This window comes from Lepisosteus oculatus, chromosome 7 (genome assembly GCF_040954835.1).
Source record: "Lepisosteus oculatus isolate fLepOcu1 chromosome 7, fLepOcu1.hap2, whole genome shotgun sequence".
Classification (NCBI taxonomy): domain Eukaryota; kingdom Metazoa; phylum Chordata; class Actinopteri; order Semionotiformes; family Lepisosteidae; genus Lepisosteus; species Lepisosteus oculatus.
In genome coordinates, this window is record NC_090702.1 from 54958527 (window position 1) to 54974486 (window position 15960).

Here is a 15960-nt window from a genome sequence, read left to right on the forward strand (position 1 = left end):
AGTACTTAGCAACGCCCAACAATAGCTCTTTTAAAGGACCCTTCGCACACACTGACCACGGCATTGCTGCGAGCGCAGGGGATGCTCTGGTGTTAAAGACCCTATCCGCTCCGATTCAGCCTTCAGAAATGGCCTGTGTTCCGGACATTTTGTTTACAATGCTGGAATTCAATAGCGGGCGTCACGATGTGTTGTCGTCTCAGACATGGAGGGGAAAGCTTCTTCTTCGACGCTTCTTCGACGCTTCTTCTTCTTCTTCTTTTCTCTCGCTGAGAGGCAAAACTACTTGTTGTTTTTTCTTTCTTTTTTTGTTGTTTGTTGTTGTTGTTGTTGTTGTTGTTAACGATTGAAAAGATGCAGAAGGGGAGCGCGCAGCGACAGGGGGAACGCCCCTTGAATTTTAACGGGGAGACCAGCAAAAGAGCCCCAGTCACCAATTAGTGATGCTGGTTTGTAAAAAAAAAAAGAGAGAGGAGACGTCTTTTCATGAGATGCAGAAAGAAGGAGAAACGTGCTGTTCTCTGCACGCTGCCGTTATAAAAATGTCGACTCGTACAGTACATAAAAAACACTTTTTTTTTCATTTTGGGGAGCTCCACTCCTTCCCGGGAGAGCTGCAAACTCCGAGACCCGCAGAAATTTCAGAAATTTCAGTACCACAGACAGCACTCTGTGCTTAATTTAACTTTCCTCTACCTGGTCAGGATTGAAGGAGAGTATACTACTTCGGAACGTCGATTCGCGTCCTTTTATTGGCCGTTGTGAAAATGTGTGAAGTGTCTCAGTGCTTTCGAGTCCAGGAGTCTATACTGTATACAGTAGGCCCCTGGCCCCTGTGGTTTGAACTATTGTATTATAGTAAGAATTAAGGCGACGACTTAAACATATGCCCTCCCATCGCCCGCCTAACACACCATCCAAGAAGGACTCTGACCCCAAGCCTCTTTCTCCCCCTCTGTGTGCCTGTCTCATGGAGAGCAAGCTGGGGTATGCGAAAAAGACAAATTCCTCATGCAAGAAATTGTATATGGCCAATAAAGTGATCTTCTCTTAGCTACATACAGTTTATGTACAACAGGTAGCTGTAGTAGTTGACGTAGGGGAGTTTTGTCAGCAGGCGTAGGCTGCAAAGGAACAAGCAAAGCTTTATTCCTGCTGAAAAGAGAAGAAATGAAACACCTCTCTTAGTTACCTCTTATCCACAGGGTCACTGGGTCAGGGTCACAACGCTGTGTCTCTTTTTTTCTCTTTTCAGCAGGGAATAACCCTTTACACCTGTTCCTTCACATGTAGTTGTGGGCGTGCAGGACATACAGTACTGTAAGAAAAGATACAAAGGACTCCATTTCATCTCATGCAGCTTCTCTGTATTTTAGTAGCTAACTGATCCCAGGATCCCATCCAGCCGTGTCTTGAAAGTATCGGCTACGCCCCAGGACCGGGTGTCCAGACCCACATTCCCACAGCGCAGGGGGACACAACCAGAGAGCAGGACCTTCCAAGGGGCTCCTCTCGTTTGTGCCTTTTCTCATGTCCTACACATCTAAATACAAACAATCATTTATTACTCTTTTTTTCAAATGTTCTCCTTCTAATAAACGTAATAACGATTAATGCCTTTACATGTACTGTACACAGCACTTTTCTGCACACTCCACTCAAAGCTCTTTACAGGTAATGGGGATCCCCTCCACCACCACCAGTGTGCAGCCTGACCTGGATGATGCTCCAGTACACTCCCCACACACCAGCTCTCAGTGGGGAGGAGAGCAGAGTGCACCAGTCCACTCCCCACACACCAGCTCTCAGTGGGGAGGAGAGCAGAGTGCACCAGTACACTCCCCACACACCATCTCTCAGTGGGGAGGAGAGCAGAGTGCACCAGTCCACTCCCCACACACCAGCTCTCAGTGGGGAGGAGAGCAGAGTGCACCAGTCCACTCCCCACACACCAGCTCTCAGTGGGGAGGAGAGCAGAGTGCACCAGTCCACTCCCCACACACCAGCTCTCAGTGGGGAGGAGAGCAGAGTGCACCAGTACACTCCCCACACACCAGCTCTCAGTGGGGAGGAGAACAGAGTGCACCAGTCCACTCCCCACACACCAGCTCTCAGTGGGGAGGAGAGCAGAGTGCACCAGTCCACTCCCCACACACCAGCTCTCAGTGGGGAGGAGAGCAGAGTGCACCAGTCCACTCCCCACACACCAGCTCTCAGTGGGGAGGAGAGGAGAGTGCACCAGTACGCTCCCCACACACCAGACTTTCTTCACTCTAACCTTAGACAGTCCGCCGGCCCATTGCGCTGCTACACTTTCAACACGTGAAGCGAACCTCAGGCTGTAGAAAAGCCAGCAGTCGCGTATGCTAGCTCGCCTGAGATCACGCTCCTGTCTGCGAGTGCCGGAGCAGCGCCTCTCAGGCGTGCCCCGCGCCAGGGTCTACTGTTCGGACGTGCAAACAAACCGGTGGCCTGCCAGCACGTCGCTGCACGAGGAGCCCAGGGTGTGTAGGGGGCTCTCGGGCCCGACGAGTCCAGGACCCCCTGTCTGGTGAAAGACGACCAAGGGACAGGTGCAGGGGTGAAGGGAGGTACGGGGGAGAGCTGAGGCCGTCACGTCAGGATTATTTGTGAGTTGCGGCAGCCGGGGCTTCATTAGCTCGGCCGCCTTCACCCCTCCCGAGGTTTCGCACTGAAGAACTCGCGTTTAATCAGACCCACGGAGTGGGATCACATCGCACGAATCCCGTTTAATCACCACCGACTGGAGATCGGCCACCAGCCGCCTGCCCGGCGCCGGGGGTCGCACGCCCTCTCGGGGTCACAGTGTCTTCGAGTCGTCCAGCGGGTTGGCGACGACGGAGCTGTGAATGAGCAGGAAGAGCGGCAGGTAGGTGAGGAAGCCCAGCAGGTCGAGGGAGCGGATGTGCCTCAGCTCGCGGCGCACTGCCTGCTCGTGCTCCTCGCGAATCCCGCCGGCCTTCAGCTCCACGAGCAGCTGCTGCGCGCTGATGGTGCGCGTCCGGGCGTCCATGTTGCACAGGAACAGTTGCTGGAGAGATAACAACAATAAGAAGAAGAAGAAGAAGAAGAAGAAGAAGAAGAACAACAACAACAACAACAACACAACAAAGGTAAATAAAAGGAGCGCGCTTTTCCGTCTGATTCGGTTTCTTTACTGGGGTCAAGCTAATTTGCACAGATCGGACACAAATCACAAATCTGCAGGCGGGTTTTACATTTTTATTCCTTACAGAAGTAGCTCTCAGGTTCCCGATAGAGAGCGTTGGGAAACATCCCATGCACGGACAAAGGATACTGAATGTGATCCGTCCTTACCCAGCTTCCGCCTCTTGTATGCGAAGTTGCTATCACACCCCTTCATGTTTCCCTGTGGACGTGTAGGAACAGGTGAGGGTGGTGCAGTGGCCAGCATTGCTGGGGCCCCGGGTTCAACTCCGGACCAGGGTGCTGTCTGTGTGGCGTTTGATGGACTGGCGTCCTGTCCAGGGTGTGAGAGTGTGTCTGTGTCTGTTTGTGCCCTGTGATGGACTAGTGTCCTGTCCAGGTTGTGTGTTTGTGTGTGTGTGTCTGTGTAAGTCCTATGAAGGACTGGCACCATGTCCAAGGTGTGTGTGTGTGTGTGTGTGTGTGTGCCCTGTGATGGGCTGGCGTCCTGTCCAGGGTGTGTGAGTGTGTCTGTGTGTGTGTGTGCCCTGTGATGGGCTGGCGTCCTGTCCAGGGTGTGTGTGTGTGTGTGTGTGTGTGTGTGTGTGTGTGTGTGTGTGTGTGTGTCTGTGTGTGTCTGTTTGTGCCCTGTCCAGGTTGTGTGTGTGTTTGTGTGTGTGTGTCTGTGTAAGTCCTATGAAGGACTGGCACCATGTCAAAGGTGTGTGTGTGTGTGTGTGTGTGTGTGTGTGTGTGCCCTGTGATGGGCTGGCGTCCTGTCCAGGGTGTGTGAGTGTGTCTGTGTGTGTGTGTGCCCTGTGATGGGCTGGCGTCCTGTCCAGGGTGTGAGTGTGTGTGTGTGTGTGCCCTGTGATGGGCTGGCGTCCTGTCCAAGGTGGATAAGAGGCAAGGGAAAGTGGCATGATGTGATGATGCTCTTCATGAATGAAACGACTGTATAGAGTGTCACGAGGCCGAAAGGTGTGTGACAGAATGTTTATTACGGGTGCAGCTGCTACAGGTCATTATAGACCCTTCAGTCTTCTAATGAGAAGAGGTGTCTCTAATATACTGCAAAGCCATATTCTCTTTCACAGTTCTTTGCTGAGTTTAGTGTGCATATGTTCATACATTTCAAAAGCTAGTAGTGATATGGTGCAGTATTTGCTTTTCTCGAGTTTCAGTCAAACCTCCAGGTGTCTCCATAATTTCAACTGCAAATTTATTCCTGTGGCCTAAATACATATATGTGTAAAATCAATGACGAATAGCTGTATCAGTTTCCCCTCCTGAGAAAGTGTTAATCAGGTTAATGTCTATTAGAGACACCTGTGTTAGATTTGTTAAAAGTCTATTTAGGTTGTTATTTTTGCAGTGTTACCATCCAGAATAATATACACTGGTATATAAAACGAGGAGCTCTATTGCTTTTTTTCTTAAATATTAACATCCTCAAGATATAATGGATTCCAAATGGAATTGTGTTTTGAAATATCACAGAAACATGAATAAATCTGTTTTGCACTACAGCAAATCATGTGAAAGAAAACTCTGTGTCCTTGGGTTTGGAAAAGGAGCTTATAATAATAATAATAATAATAATAATAATAATAATAATAATAATAATAATAATAATTATTATTATTATTATTATTATTACATGATACAAGAATAAACTAAGCTTGTAGCACTGACATTGACACCCCAATCAATGTCCCATTGCCAACATCACTGAACAATACAGCCTCTAGGCTCCCTGTATAGAAAAGTAAAAGATGAATTTATTTGTCCTTTTATGCATGACAACAGCAGGCTAGACCATCTATTTTCCAACGGCTCTGTCCAGCTCAGGGTGGCGGGGGAGCTGGAGCCTGTCCCAGCAGGCAATGGGCGCAGGAAGCAGGCCGAACCCCCCAAACATGCACGGTTCTGTTTGCTTCGCACTCAGACCCTTTTCAAAGATGATAAAAAACATTTCCAGGCGATGGGACCTTCTTCACAAGACCCCCGGGCAGCTTTCTCAGAACTTTGCAAAGCTCTCGAGCTAAGCCGACTGTGTGCGTGACAATAACTGTTTTCAACGAAACCGATGTCATGATTGCACACCCATGAGGAGAGCGAATCCGTAACAGTGTGGAGTGAGTTTCCCGAACCGCACAGGGCCTTGCGAAAAAACAACACAAAAACCTGAGGAGCAGAGCTGTGGAGTTTTTGAGCGCCGTGCCGAACTGGTTAAAAACACCCATTTTGACGCATCCTGTCTGCATGGAGCCCAGCAGCAATCCGGAGGTGTGGGTGCTCTTTTTGTCTGTAATAGCTCGTAATTTCCAGACGACTGTTCCCATGTTCGTGTCCGGGGAACACTTAGCAGCTTATCTGAATACTGAAAAGAAGTGTGGATGCGATTAAACCGATATGCCAAATAACTGCAATGGGAAAGGCGACAGAACATCTTTCTTCGCTGGTATCCAAGCACATTTCCACAATTCAGCCAAGACAGGTCTCCAGGATACTGCCTGCCTCCTCACCTGAGCACGGAGCTGTATGTTCTTTTTTATAGCGCTTACAGCAACTTTTAGTCGGATTGTTACCTGCGATTCAAACCCAGGACCTGAAGCACGAAAGGGGCCGAGCAGAAATAAGCTCTGAAATGGGATAACCACACTGGCAGACTGAAGAAAAAGAACAGAGAAAGCACCACTCTTTCCTATAATTTGAGCGTGGATCAATCGTAATCTAACTACACTCATTCATTTCAGAAGCCCATTAATTTCAGTGCCCGGGTGAAATTGGAAGACCTCAGCATTCATTCACCCTTGCGCTGGCCTTTATGTGTGCACCTGTTTGCACAGCTAATGCGTCCTGTTCAATAAGTTCGGGTAATCCTTTGGCACTCACACCAACAATAATCCTTTCCCGTTCGACTCTGTAATTACAAAGGCCTACACGGAATAAACCCAAACTATATAAGCAGGGTTAAAATTACTGCATAACAGATATGAGCCCTCTTTCAAGTCTCGGGTCAGACATGGTGTCCACCTTTCACAGCAGAACCTAACACCAGTTCTGAATGTAATTCCTGCCTTTCCATTGTGAATTGCAATATTACACTGCTCCTCATTTAGGTTAAACACACTGTGAAGCATAAACCCAATTAGGAGACCTGCAAAGTGTGTTTTAAAAATGCATGTAACTGAATCTATATTTTTTTGGTTTCCTAATTCATTACAGAGAGTTTGTATTTACTTTTTAAAATTGAATACCTGTGTTCTGTGGTAAAGCACATTTTAGCAGACACTGACTTGACCAACCTAAAATTAATATATACTGTATATATTTACACTATAAGTTTTATAACAGTAATAAGTCTTTTAGTCACAATAATGATCATATTTACAGTGATATCAAGTGATACACTATAAAAGCTAGTTGGACAACATGGACAACACTGGGTTCTGCGTAGTGTAAGGCACCAAACCACTGCCTTAACCAGATACACTGCAGTGAAATGCCACTTCTGTAGTAACCAATGTACTCAAATTTATATATAATTTCAGTCTGAAACAATGTGTTGGTTATTTAAATTAAAGATGTTTCACATGCAGTTTTTTTACCTGCAATATGACGATCATAAAACACGTAATAGGTTTATTCCATGCTGAAAATAGAAGATAGAAAACACAACGTTTCGCTGTGGAGCTTTTGTTGTGTGCAGATATTATAACCTAAGCACTTTTCATAAACCAGTCACATATGTCTCCATATACAATTCAGAAGGGAGTGCAATGCATAAAGCACTATAAGTAAATGAGGTTTTTGCTTCTGCCTACAGATCTCATACAGACAAGTCAGACATGCTGATTTTTGAATGCAAGAAAGCTTTCGGTGTCCGCAGACCCTGCCTGTGACCGGGTTTTACAAGCCTCTGGGTGTGACTTCGGCTCTATAAGCTCTTGTCCTGCGTGTGAATCACTGTTCTGGGACTCGCTCATCTCTACAGCCACTGAAGGCAGCTCTGGCCCAGCCGCCCCTGGGTGCAGCTGCAGGGACTCCTGGGCTCATGAGGGATTCCCGGCGGCAGCACCAGTCCCAGGGGGTCATGGGATACTCTTCTCTGCCTGCATCTCAGGTTTGCTTTCGCTCTTCTTGATTATGCCCTTGGCCCTCTCGTTTAATTTCGAACACACAAAATTAAAAAAGTTTTGGCAACAGCAAACTGCAGACCTCACCGTCGCTCATTGAAGTGCTCGGTTTTGCCCGAATCCCAGTGGTCATATTTTGACACACTGTACTTTTGTTTTGGAGTGAATGAATTATTGTGAAAGCAACAGATCGTCGAACAGGAGAAGATGGGGTTGTGAAAGTGTTATGTTTTTTTTTTGTTAAATCCACAGCAAATTTGAAATACATCAAACACAAGCGCAAGTAAAGAGAAAAAGAACAGACAGAGAGACAGATAAATCATCAATGTGGAATGACAGTCACATGTTCTCCTTACTTTGGCTTTGTACAGCTTCAGCTCCAGTGCTTTAAAGTCCAGTGTGCCAATGAGGGATCTCATGAAGTCGCTGAAATATATACAAATATGTATATCAGTGAAACTGTGGGTGTCCCCCTAAATCTGTATGGTGTTTGCGAGTTATAAATTATGTTTGCTGCTGGTGTTTTAAGGTGGCCTGCCACAGCTGAATGACTTCCAAACTAGATCAGTAATGCTCTAGGCAGTACCGGATTTCCCATTAGGCACTGTAGGCACAGAGCCTCGGGCCCGCTACATTTTTAGGGCCTATGAAGGAGAGAGGCACTAGTGACTAACGAAAAACAGCACGCTTGCGATCGACTCTAGGTGCTCCAAATCAAGAATCATCCGCTCTCTAGCGGCTGTTGTAGAAACTAGAAGTATCGGAGAGATGGGCCGAGTCGAGCACTCGCTCCATCGGTCAGGTGGTTTAGCATTAGAATAATTTAAAGTGCATCATGTCAGGCGACGTCATTCAATTGGCGTTACCCCCTCTTTTTGCACTCTTCGGAGTGAAAGTGCCCAGGGCCTATGAACATGTGCCCCTGGCTCTAGCGCTCTCCGAAAGGACAAGCACAGGGTGGGAGCATACAGGGAAAAGAGTGAATCCACAAGGACTGTTGAAACCATGATGCAAATGAAGAAAACTTGAGTCATTAGGACACTGGCAAAGACTTAGTGCTTGCACATATCTATCACATTAAATAATAAGGAAGCTTTCCCCTTGCCTTGTGATTTCAAGGAAGAGTTTGAGAATGGATAAGAATAATCAGCTGGATTTGACTGCCTGTAGGTATGCAATGTGCTTTGTCATCCCATCCAGGAGAAGAGTCATGAGCTTTCTAATTGCTTCATACCTACAAACCAGGATGAGTTCTGTCCCGATGAAAATTACCATCCTGCCTGTATATGGAGTCTATGGAATTGGAACATGGGAAAATATCCAGGGCTCAGCTATAGGAATTTCTAGCATCAGTTCACTTTCATGCCACGCAATCTGTTTCAAGAAAGAAAAAACTAAAAATCTGACCTAAATGTGACCGGCAGATGTTTAACAAGGCAGCTCATCTTCAGTCATTTGTCCTGCCACACTACTGTGTAAACAGAATCCACTGTGACATAATTCAGCAGAACCCGTCCAATAAATATAAGCTACGATAAAAAAAAAAATGCGTAAAAGATGAGAAATTACAGGACATCAGCCTAAGGAGGCTGAAAACACAGAGACTGAAACACGAGTTCGCGTAGTATTTAGTGTTTGAGTGCTGAACTCTTGGCGGGTAAGTCTCCTGTCAAGTTCATGAGCTGATGATAAACTGTTCTGAGTCCTTTGTGATTGCTTACACTGCCTCATGGCTGAAACAATTAAGGGGAACGCAAGCCTGGCCCAGCAGAATAACGGCTGAAACTGTCAGAAGGACACGGACCGGCCTGTGCACAAAGTGACCACTCGCTGACACTGAAAGGCTTTCACAATAATTAAGCAGAAACAGGCACGCCTCTGTTTTAGGCAGACGTATACTTGCAGCGTGTGGCAGAGCCGTGGTCAGACCCTCTGCATCTCCCCACTAACAAGTTGTGAATGCCCTGTTAAACAAGGATGCTGCCGGCTCCGTGCCACCAGCCTGATGGCATGCATGAGTGCTCCCTGTACTCTCATTGGCCTGCCAGCTACAGAGAGGGCCTTGGCAGGGCCTTTGACAAGAATGAGGGGAGACAGCACAGCTAATGATCATTAATTGCACTTGGTTTGCAGTAAAAGCTCTAATGGGAAGACAACACCCAAAATAATAGCTGCGCCAGGGTCCGGCCTCGCGCCTGGCCTCACTCTTTTGTTGCCCTTCCTCAAACCACGGCACCTCAGTCATTACTGGCATGGACAAACCAGCATCTATCTGGCGCGCCTGACTCACACTTATGCAATGCTATAATTTGGCAGTCCTTTTTAAAGAAGCTTGTGTAAGACGCAAACACATGCTGACCCAGTTAAAGTTTGCAAAAGAAAAAATGATTTAGCTTTCAATTTCAATAGCATTTTTTTTAATGCATGGTCTAGATTTAGTCATCTTGTATATTTTTGGAGGGCATGAGAGAGAGAATGCACAGGCTTTTAACCACGTTCTCTTTGAGGAGGATCGTGTTACCTGTTCACTTTTGAATATGTAGAACAATGCTTTCCCTGCTCGACTGCAGGGAATTACAGGAAATAAACACCATGGGATCTACTGTTCTTTTGGAAACAGACAGAATTGGATTGACAGTATTCTCTCTGCTCAGTGGAAATGGTCAGCGTCTGCAGAAATGCAATATGGACGCGAACTCCAAATGTTTCCTGCAACCCATGTGTATGTACAGTATACAGTAGTGAAAGCACAACGTTGTCACAGAGTGTAGCATAATTTGGGAAAGTTGAAGGTTAATACCCCAAAAACTAGGGGTAGAAATATGTTCTCTAACCTGTCCTTTATTATTTTGCTGATTTTGTAATTGAGGAGGCTCCCAAATTAATTTTTACAGAAATTTTATTATTATTCAATTAAAGCCTCGATACCAGGTTTGAAGAATTTACTATAAATGACACAACAAGAGGATAAAGGTCCAACATCTAAATTGATACATTCAATGCATATTTTATAAGCTTCTTCAGTCTCTTTAGTCAAATAATTTCTTTAGCTTCTGTCTTTGATGTCACTAAATGGTCACCACCATGTCATTAAATTGGGAGGAAAAAACGAGGAATTCCAGAGGTGACACCAATCTTATGTCAGAAAGATGTCTTTGTTTACAATAAAAGAAATAGTTTCAAAGTGTCTGACTGAATTCACAAGATCGTAACCAGTTTTCTAATGTGTAAAAAAATTGTTCGAGATATATGTGAGGTAGAGCAATTATGACAAAAAGCTCTTATTTATTCCAGGTTTTTCTTTTGGTAAGAAAAGGGCATCTGTTGCAGTTATAGCCCTGCCAGTCCATGGTAAGCTTTCAGATTGGATTCGAAAACATAATATTAACATTCGTTCCTATGCTGATGACACTCAAATATACATTTCATTTACACCCAATGACAACTCGTCAATTGTCACTTTAGTTAATTGCATTAATGAAGTAAAGTCTTGGATGTGTGAAAACTTTGTCATTCAACTCCGATGAAACTGAGGTTCTGTTGTCTGGAGGCAACAATACTGATAGAACTACTATAACTTCAGCACTTAACTCAGAGGATTTAAAAATCTGCCTCAAAGACTCAGCACGTAACCTAGGCATCATATTAGATACAAGGCTCTCATTTAACTCTCATGTTAAAACAGTATTGAAAACATGCTTCCTACAGTTAAGAAATATTGCAAAACTAAGGCAGTTTCTGTAACGAACAGTTCTTTCCGGACCCTATGCGGACGACACAGTCCGACGGAGTGGGGAAACACTGGGGAAACGTCATGCAGGAAAACGGGGCTGAAGACAAGGGGGCGTGTCCAAGGTGCGCTGGTGCACGGGGGAGGTGTGGCCGAGGTGAACAATCCGAGAGTAATCCTTAGGGAAAATCCAAAACGCAAGGGTAAGTCCAAAACCAGAAGATCCATCAGAAGAAGGAATTAAAAACCACGAAGGCCGGGTCGGAACCGGCGGACGGGGAACAGGAACGGGAACAGAGGTTAAAACCTTAACGGGACCAGGCGCTTCCTGGTCCCGGACTCGCACGATATGGAAATCAGATGCAGAGCCCGGAAGAGCGTCAGCGCCTGGCTTTTAAGGTGGGCAGGAAATGGGAAACAGGTGCAGAGAATGAAGTCTTAAGTGAAAGGGCTGGAGCACCCTTAAGGAGGGGGAACTAATATCGTGACAGTTTCTCTCCACTCAAGACACAGAGAAATGAATGCATGCTCTTGTGTACAGAAGGTTAGATTACTGCAATGCCCTACTATCAGGGAGCACCCACCACTTTTTCAACACCTAACAGCAAATTCAGAATGCAGCAGCTGGAATTGTTACTAGGAGCAGAAAGTACGACCATATAACCCCCATACTTAGCTCTCTTCATTGGCTTCCTGTCAGGTACAGGGCGGACTTCAAACTCTTTCTACTTACTTACAAGGCTCTCAGAGGTCAGGCACCTGTCTATCTAATAGAATAGAATATTAATGTTTACAATCCAAGTCTCCTGCTTAGATCACAGAATGCAGGTCTTCTTCATATTCCACGCATTAATAAAAAAACGATGGCGGTAAAGCCTTTAGTTACAGGGCCCCTAGCTTATGGAACAGTCTCCCACCCCATGTTTGGGATGCTGAGTCAATCTCAGTATTCAAGTCCAGACTGAAGACCTATTACTAGCCTGCTGCAACCATGGGTGCTGGTGCTGCTGTACCTGCCATTGTTTGTCTGTGTTGGCCCACCAGGTAGATACATCTGCTCTGACCCAACTATCCTACTCTCCTCCCCACATGTCCGGATGGCGCCCGGGCTGGGCACCATCTGAGTTGGCCATGGATCCAAGAGGGACATCGTGGATACAGCTATCATTTATAGGATTTTGCTGGTTTACAGAGATCTGAATGGAGTACTGACATACAGAAGACATGATGGATGGATTAATACCCTCATTCATTTATATCTTTTTTAAATTGTATAATGTTAGCATGCCCAAGGGGGTTGGGCAGCCAGTTGACCTTGGACCCCCGGAGGTTTCTTTTCTCCTTATTAGTTTGTGGTTCCTCTCCTCCGTTGTCTTCTGGTCTTTTCTGTTCTGTATTCACATGTATGGTCACTTGCATTGTTGAGTGCCTTGGGGCAGCCTCAGAGGCTGAAAGGCACTATATTAAAATAAATCGAATTGAATTCAAAATATAACATTACGTCTCGCAAAGTTAAACAGAGCACAGTGTAGTTTCAGAAACTTATCGATTCTTTCTTCCCACACTAAATTTCACAAAGCTCAATTCTGTAATGCTGATCCTTTAAACTTTTCTTGAACAGGAAAAACATTTTTTTTTCTAATTAAGATAAAGGTCTTTTTGTATGTAGCTTGATTTGTGATTTTAAAATGCATGAGTCGCTGCTCTTTAGCTGATTAGGGGCACATCCCACATTGCATGTTACTGTACCTCTGTCACAAGAGAAGAGGGATCCTTCAAAATCTATCTGCACCCAAAGCCACCAGCAGGTACACTGAACACTGATGTTACACAACCAGGGGAACTGAAGATCACATTTTGTCCCACACTTTCATCTGTATCACGTTCCTTTTCAATGGTTACACTTTGCAATCCATTGGATACATAAATTATGAATAATGCAGATAGATATTTATTAATTAGCTATTACTATTTCATAGGAACAAGTAATAGGTTTATTCCATGCTGAAAAAAAGAAGAAAGAGAACACAACGTTTCAGCCGTGGAGTCTTCTTCAGGTGTGAAAAAAGCTCTTACACACCCGAAGAAGGCTCCACGGCCGAAATGTTGTGTTCTCTTTCTTCTTTTTTTCAGCATGGAATAAACCTATTACTTGTTCCTTTGCAGCCTACACATGCTGACGCAGCTCCCCACCTGAACTATTACTATTTCATATGCTTGGAAGCAGAAGTGGAGACAAACTTCTAATTGCAATTTTGTGTATACGGAGTCAGTCAGCAGCCAGAGACAGCTGATTTGCCCTTGTTAGGACTCGCCAGCAGGGCATTGCTGAGTTTGACTACTGAAAAGAGTATACAGTATATAAGTGTCTCGCAAGGAACACCTTACTTAGATAGACTCCCTTTAAGAAAAAACTCTGAGCCTTTCTCTTAGAGTTACACAAGGTTGTGGGGAAGAGAAAGGCTTGTTTTTTTATGAAGATGCGTTTTAAATGTGAAAAATGCTATGCAGATAACGGGCCAGCACACTGAAAATGGGTTGGCTCTTTTATTGTGCTGCCAGTTCTCAGTCTCTTTGAAATCAGCAAAGGCTGGCAACTCACCATCAGCTGGCAAGCGACTGCAGGCACTGTGTGACTTACTGGACGGAAACCAATCTGACGAGTCTGATTTGGGAGCAAAGACAAAACCTGCGCCGGGCGCGAGGTGACAAGCAGCAGTGAAAGGAGTGTGGTGAGCAGGTCCCATTCCTTTGCAGAGCTACAGCGCCCAGTGAAGTTCACAGAGGAGCGCATCTCTCATCTCAAGGGGCTATTCCTTAATGTCCCCTCCGCCGACATTGAGTGTCCACTGCAGGAATGTGGACTCGCTGCTCTTGGGGTGAAAGCAGAGAGCCTGCAGATGCATTTAAAGTGAAATTGCTTCAGAGGGAAAGTCTTCCTGCAGCATATGGCCAAACCGAGGGGCAGATGGATTGGGTCAGAGTGCCAGGGGAAAAAGAGAGCGTCTGTTGTGATCTCTCTCCTTGCCTAATTCAAACAGGACTTCCCCTGTGGCCACCCCTTTGTTCCCATCAAGGCAAAAAAAAAAGGCAAAAGGACGCCTAGTGTGAATGTGATGGTTACCATTCACTCCTCCCAGTCACCCCCAGGTGATTCTCCGATTCGCTGTCTGGTGGTTTTAACCTCTGGATGTGAAGGGTAACAAAGGCGTCTTTGTCAGTTTCACAGAAACCTTCAACACAAGATCTTCAGCCAGTTGTTGTTGTTGTTTTTTTATATGGGCACTGCAAGACAGAACGGCTCTGTGTCGGAGCTCATGTCTGCGGAAGCAGGGATTTTCCATAATCAAGCCTCTGTTGAGTGGTGAAATGTCAAAAATGATATCGTTTTGTGCCAGGAGAGGTGGCAAAGGGCTTCTGGGAAGCACAAAAACATGATTAAGCGTGAGCTGTGCTAGGAGCAAGTCTTTACTTCAAAACTAAAGACCAGGATTCGATTGCAGCCACAGTGGAGCTTCAGTCGGGCAGCGTGTCATGAGATCTGCCGCACCACCTTGGCACGTGACTAGATCGTGGCTTATTCTGCACCAGTAGGGGAGCTAATTTGCTCTGGTGAGCTCTCCTCTGCACACTGCCTTAGTTACTACTGCTGGCCGTGTGCCCAGGAAAGCCAGGCTGAGGCTGCCCAGGCACCCTACTAATAGAAATCTTAGTAAATTAAAAAGCTGATGGGGGGACAGTCATGCATCTACAGCCAACCTTGAATCAAAACTGTATTTCTACAAATGGCATATAAAATTGGGAGCCTGTGTTTATGAAATGAAATGTGGCTATATTATTTTTTTCCCTTTTTCTGTTGGTGTCCTTATAGGATCTGATCTGGAAAAAGTTCACCTGCATAATTGCAAATAACACAACTCCCCCCCCCCTCCTCCTCCTCCTCCCCTTAACTCCTGATGAAGCAGAAACAGAAGTGACATTCTGTGACAGAAGAGAATGAGGGGGACAGAGACTTGGGGGGGAAAACTGACTCTAAACTGGTGCCATATGGGAAATAATCAACTGGTAGGCTGTGGCTTCCAGCTCTGTGTGTGTGGTATTTGCTTTAATTACCCAGCCCTGTGACAGCGCTGCTGACACGCTCGCTGAAATGTGGCTCTTGATGGCTTAGACCTTCACCTCTAGCCTGGATTAATGGGAGGGAGGTCACTCCAATGCAGTGTAAACAGCTACTTAATCTATTTCCACAGCCACTTAGACCCATCCTCTCCCCTTATTTATGGGGGGAGAACAATCCTTCCCTGAACCCCTTTGTGGTTGCGGACTTAAGATTCGTGGCCCCGTTGGTACTCACTCCAGTGTGGTTATTTTCTGCGCCAAGCTGGCCATCACGGCGAAGAGCTTGAGGTCTGTCAGGCCATCTGTTATGTGATAGTCCACCATTTCCAAAATCTGGAGACAGAAGACAAAGTGGGGGGACAGACAGACAAAGGAGACAAGAGAGTTATACTCGGACACTGTAAAATCAGAGGGTTTTAATCAGTGTTTGCCTTCTCTCCTTTTTCTACATGTCTATCTCTGCCTTACAAAAGGCCATGACCTTTTACTGCGAATAATGCCGGTCGGTCCTGGACTAGTTCAATGTTCTGTAAGAATGTAGAAGAAGCAGCCTTGGAAGTTGATTTAAGATGTCACAGAGCTCACATGCTTGTGTTACTTCAGCAGACACACACCATGGAACAGGTGTTGCAGGAAAGCCCGCTGGAGAACTGCCCCTGGACCTTCGTAAGTGTAGCATAACAAGGCGAGGAGTGAATGCAGAGCTCAAAAAGACAAAGGGCTGTGATGGGCCCCTGTAAACACATCACACAGCATCTCGTACTGTGCCCCTGCTATCGAGCACAGAGGGTGCTGGCTTTT

The 15960-nt window shown here is 45.9% G+C and overlaps 1 protein-coding gene across 5 annotated transcripts in view; it reads right to left on the reverse strand.

Moving 5' to 3' along the window:
* Positions 1 to 1956: 1956 nt before the first annotated feature.
* LOC107077938 (uncharacterized) overlaps positions 1957 to 15960 on the reverse strand; it is a 129580-nt gene continuing 115576 nt past the window's right edge. For 3 of the 5 annotated variants that reach the window (XM_069192815.1, XM_069192814.1, XM_069192817.1), the window contains 3 exons: positions 15395 to 15492; positions 7667 to 7736; positions 1957 to 3052 (listed from right to left, as the gene is read on the reverse strand). In XM_069192815.1, the coding sequence (XP_069048916.1) occupies positions 2822 to 3052; positions 7667 to 7736; positions 15395 to 15492 (399 nt within the window). In that variant the 3' untranslated portion in view covers positions 1957 to 2821. The remainder of the gene's footprint in view (positions 3053 to 7666; positions 7737 to 15394; positions 15493 to 15960) is intronic. The other 2 variants (XM_069192818.1, XM_069192816.1) reach the window with 1 other exon arrangement.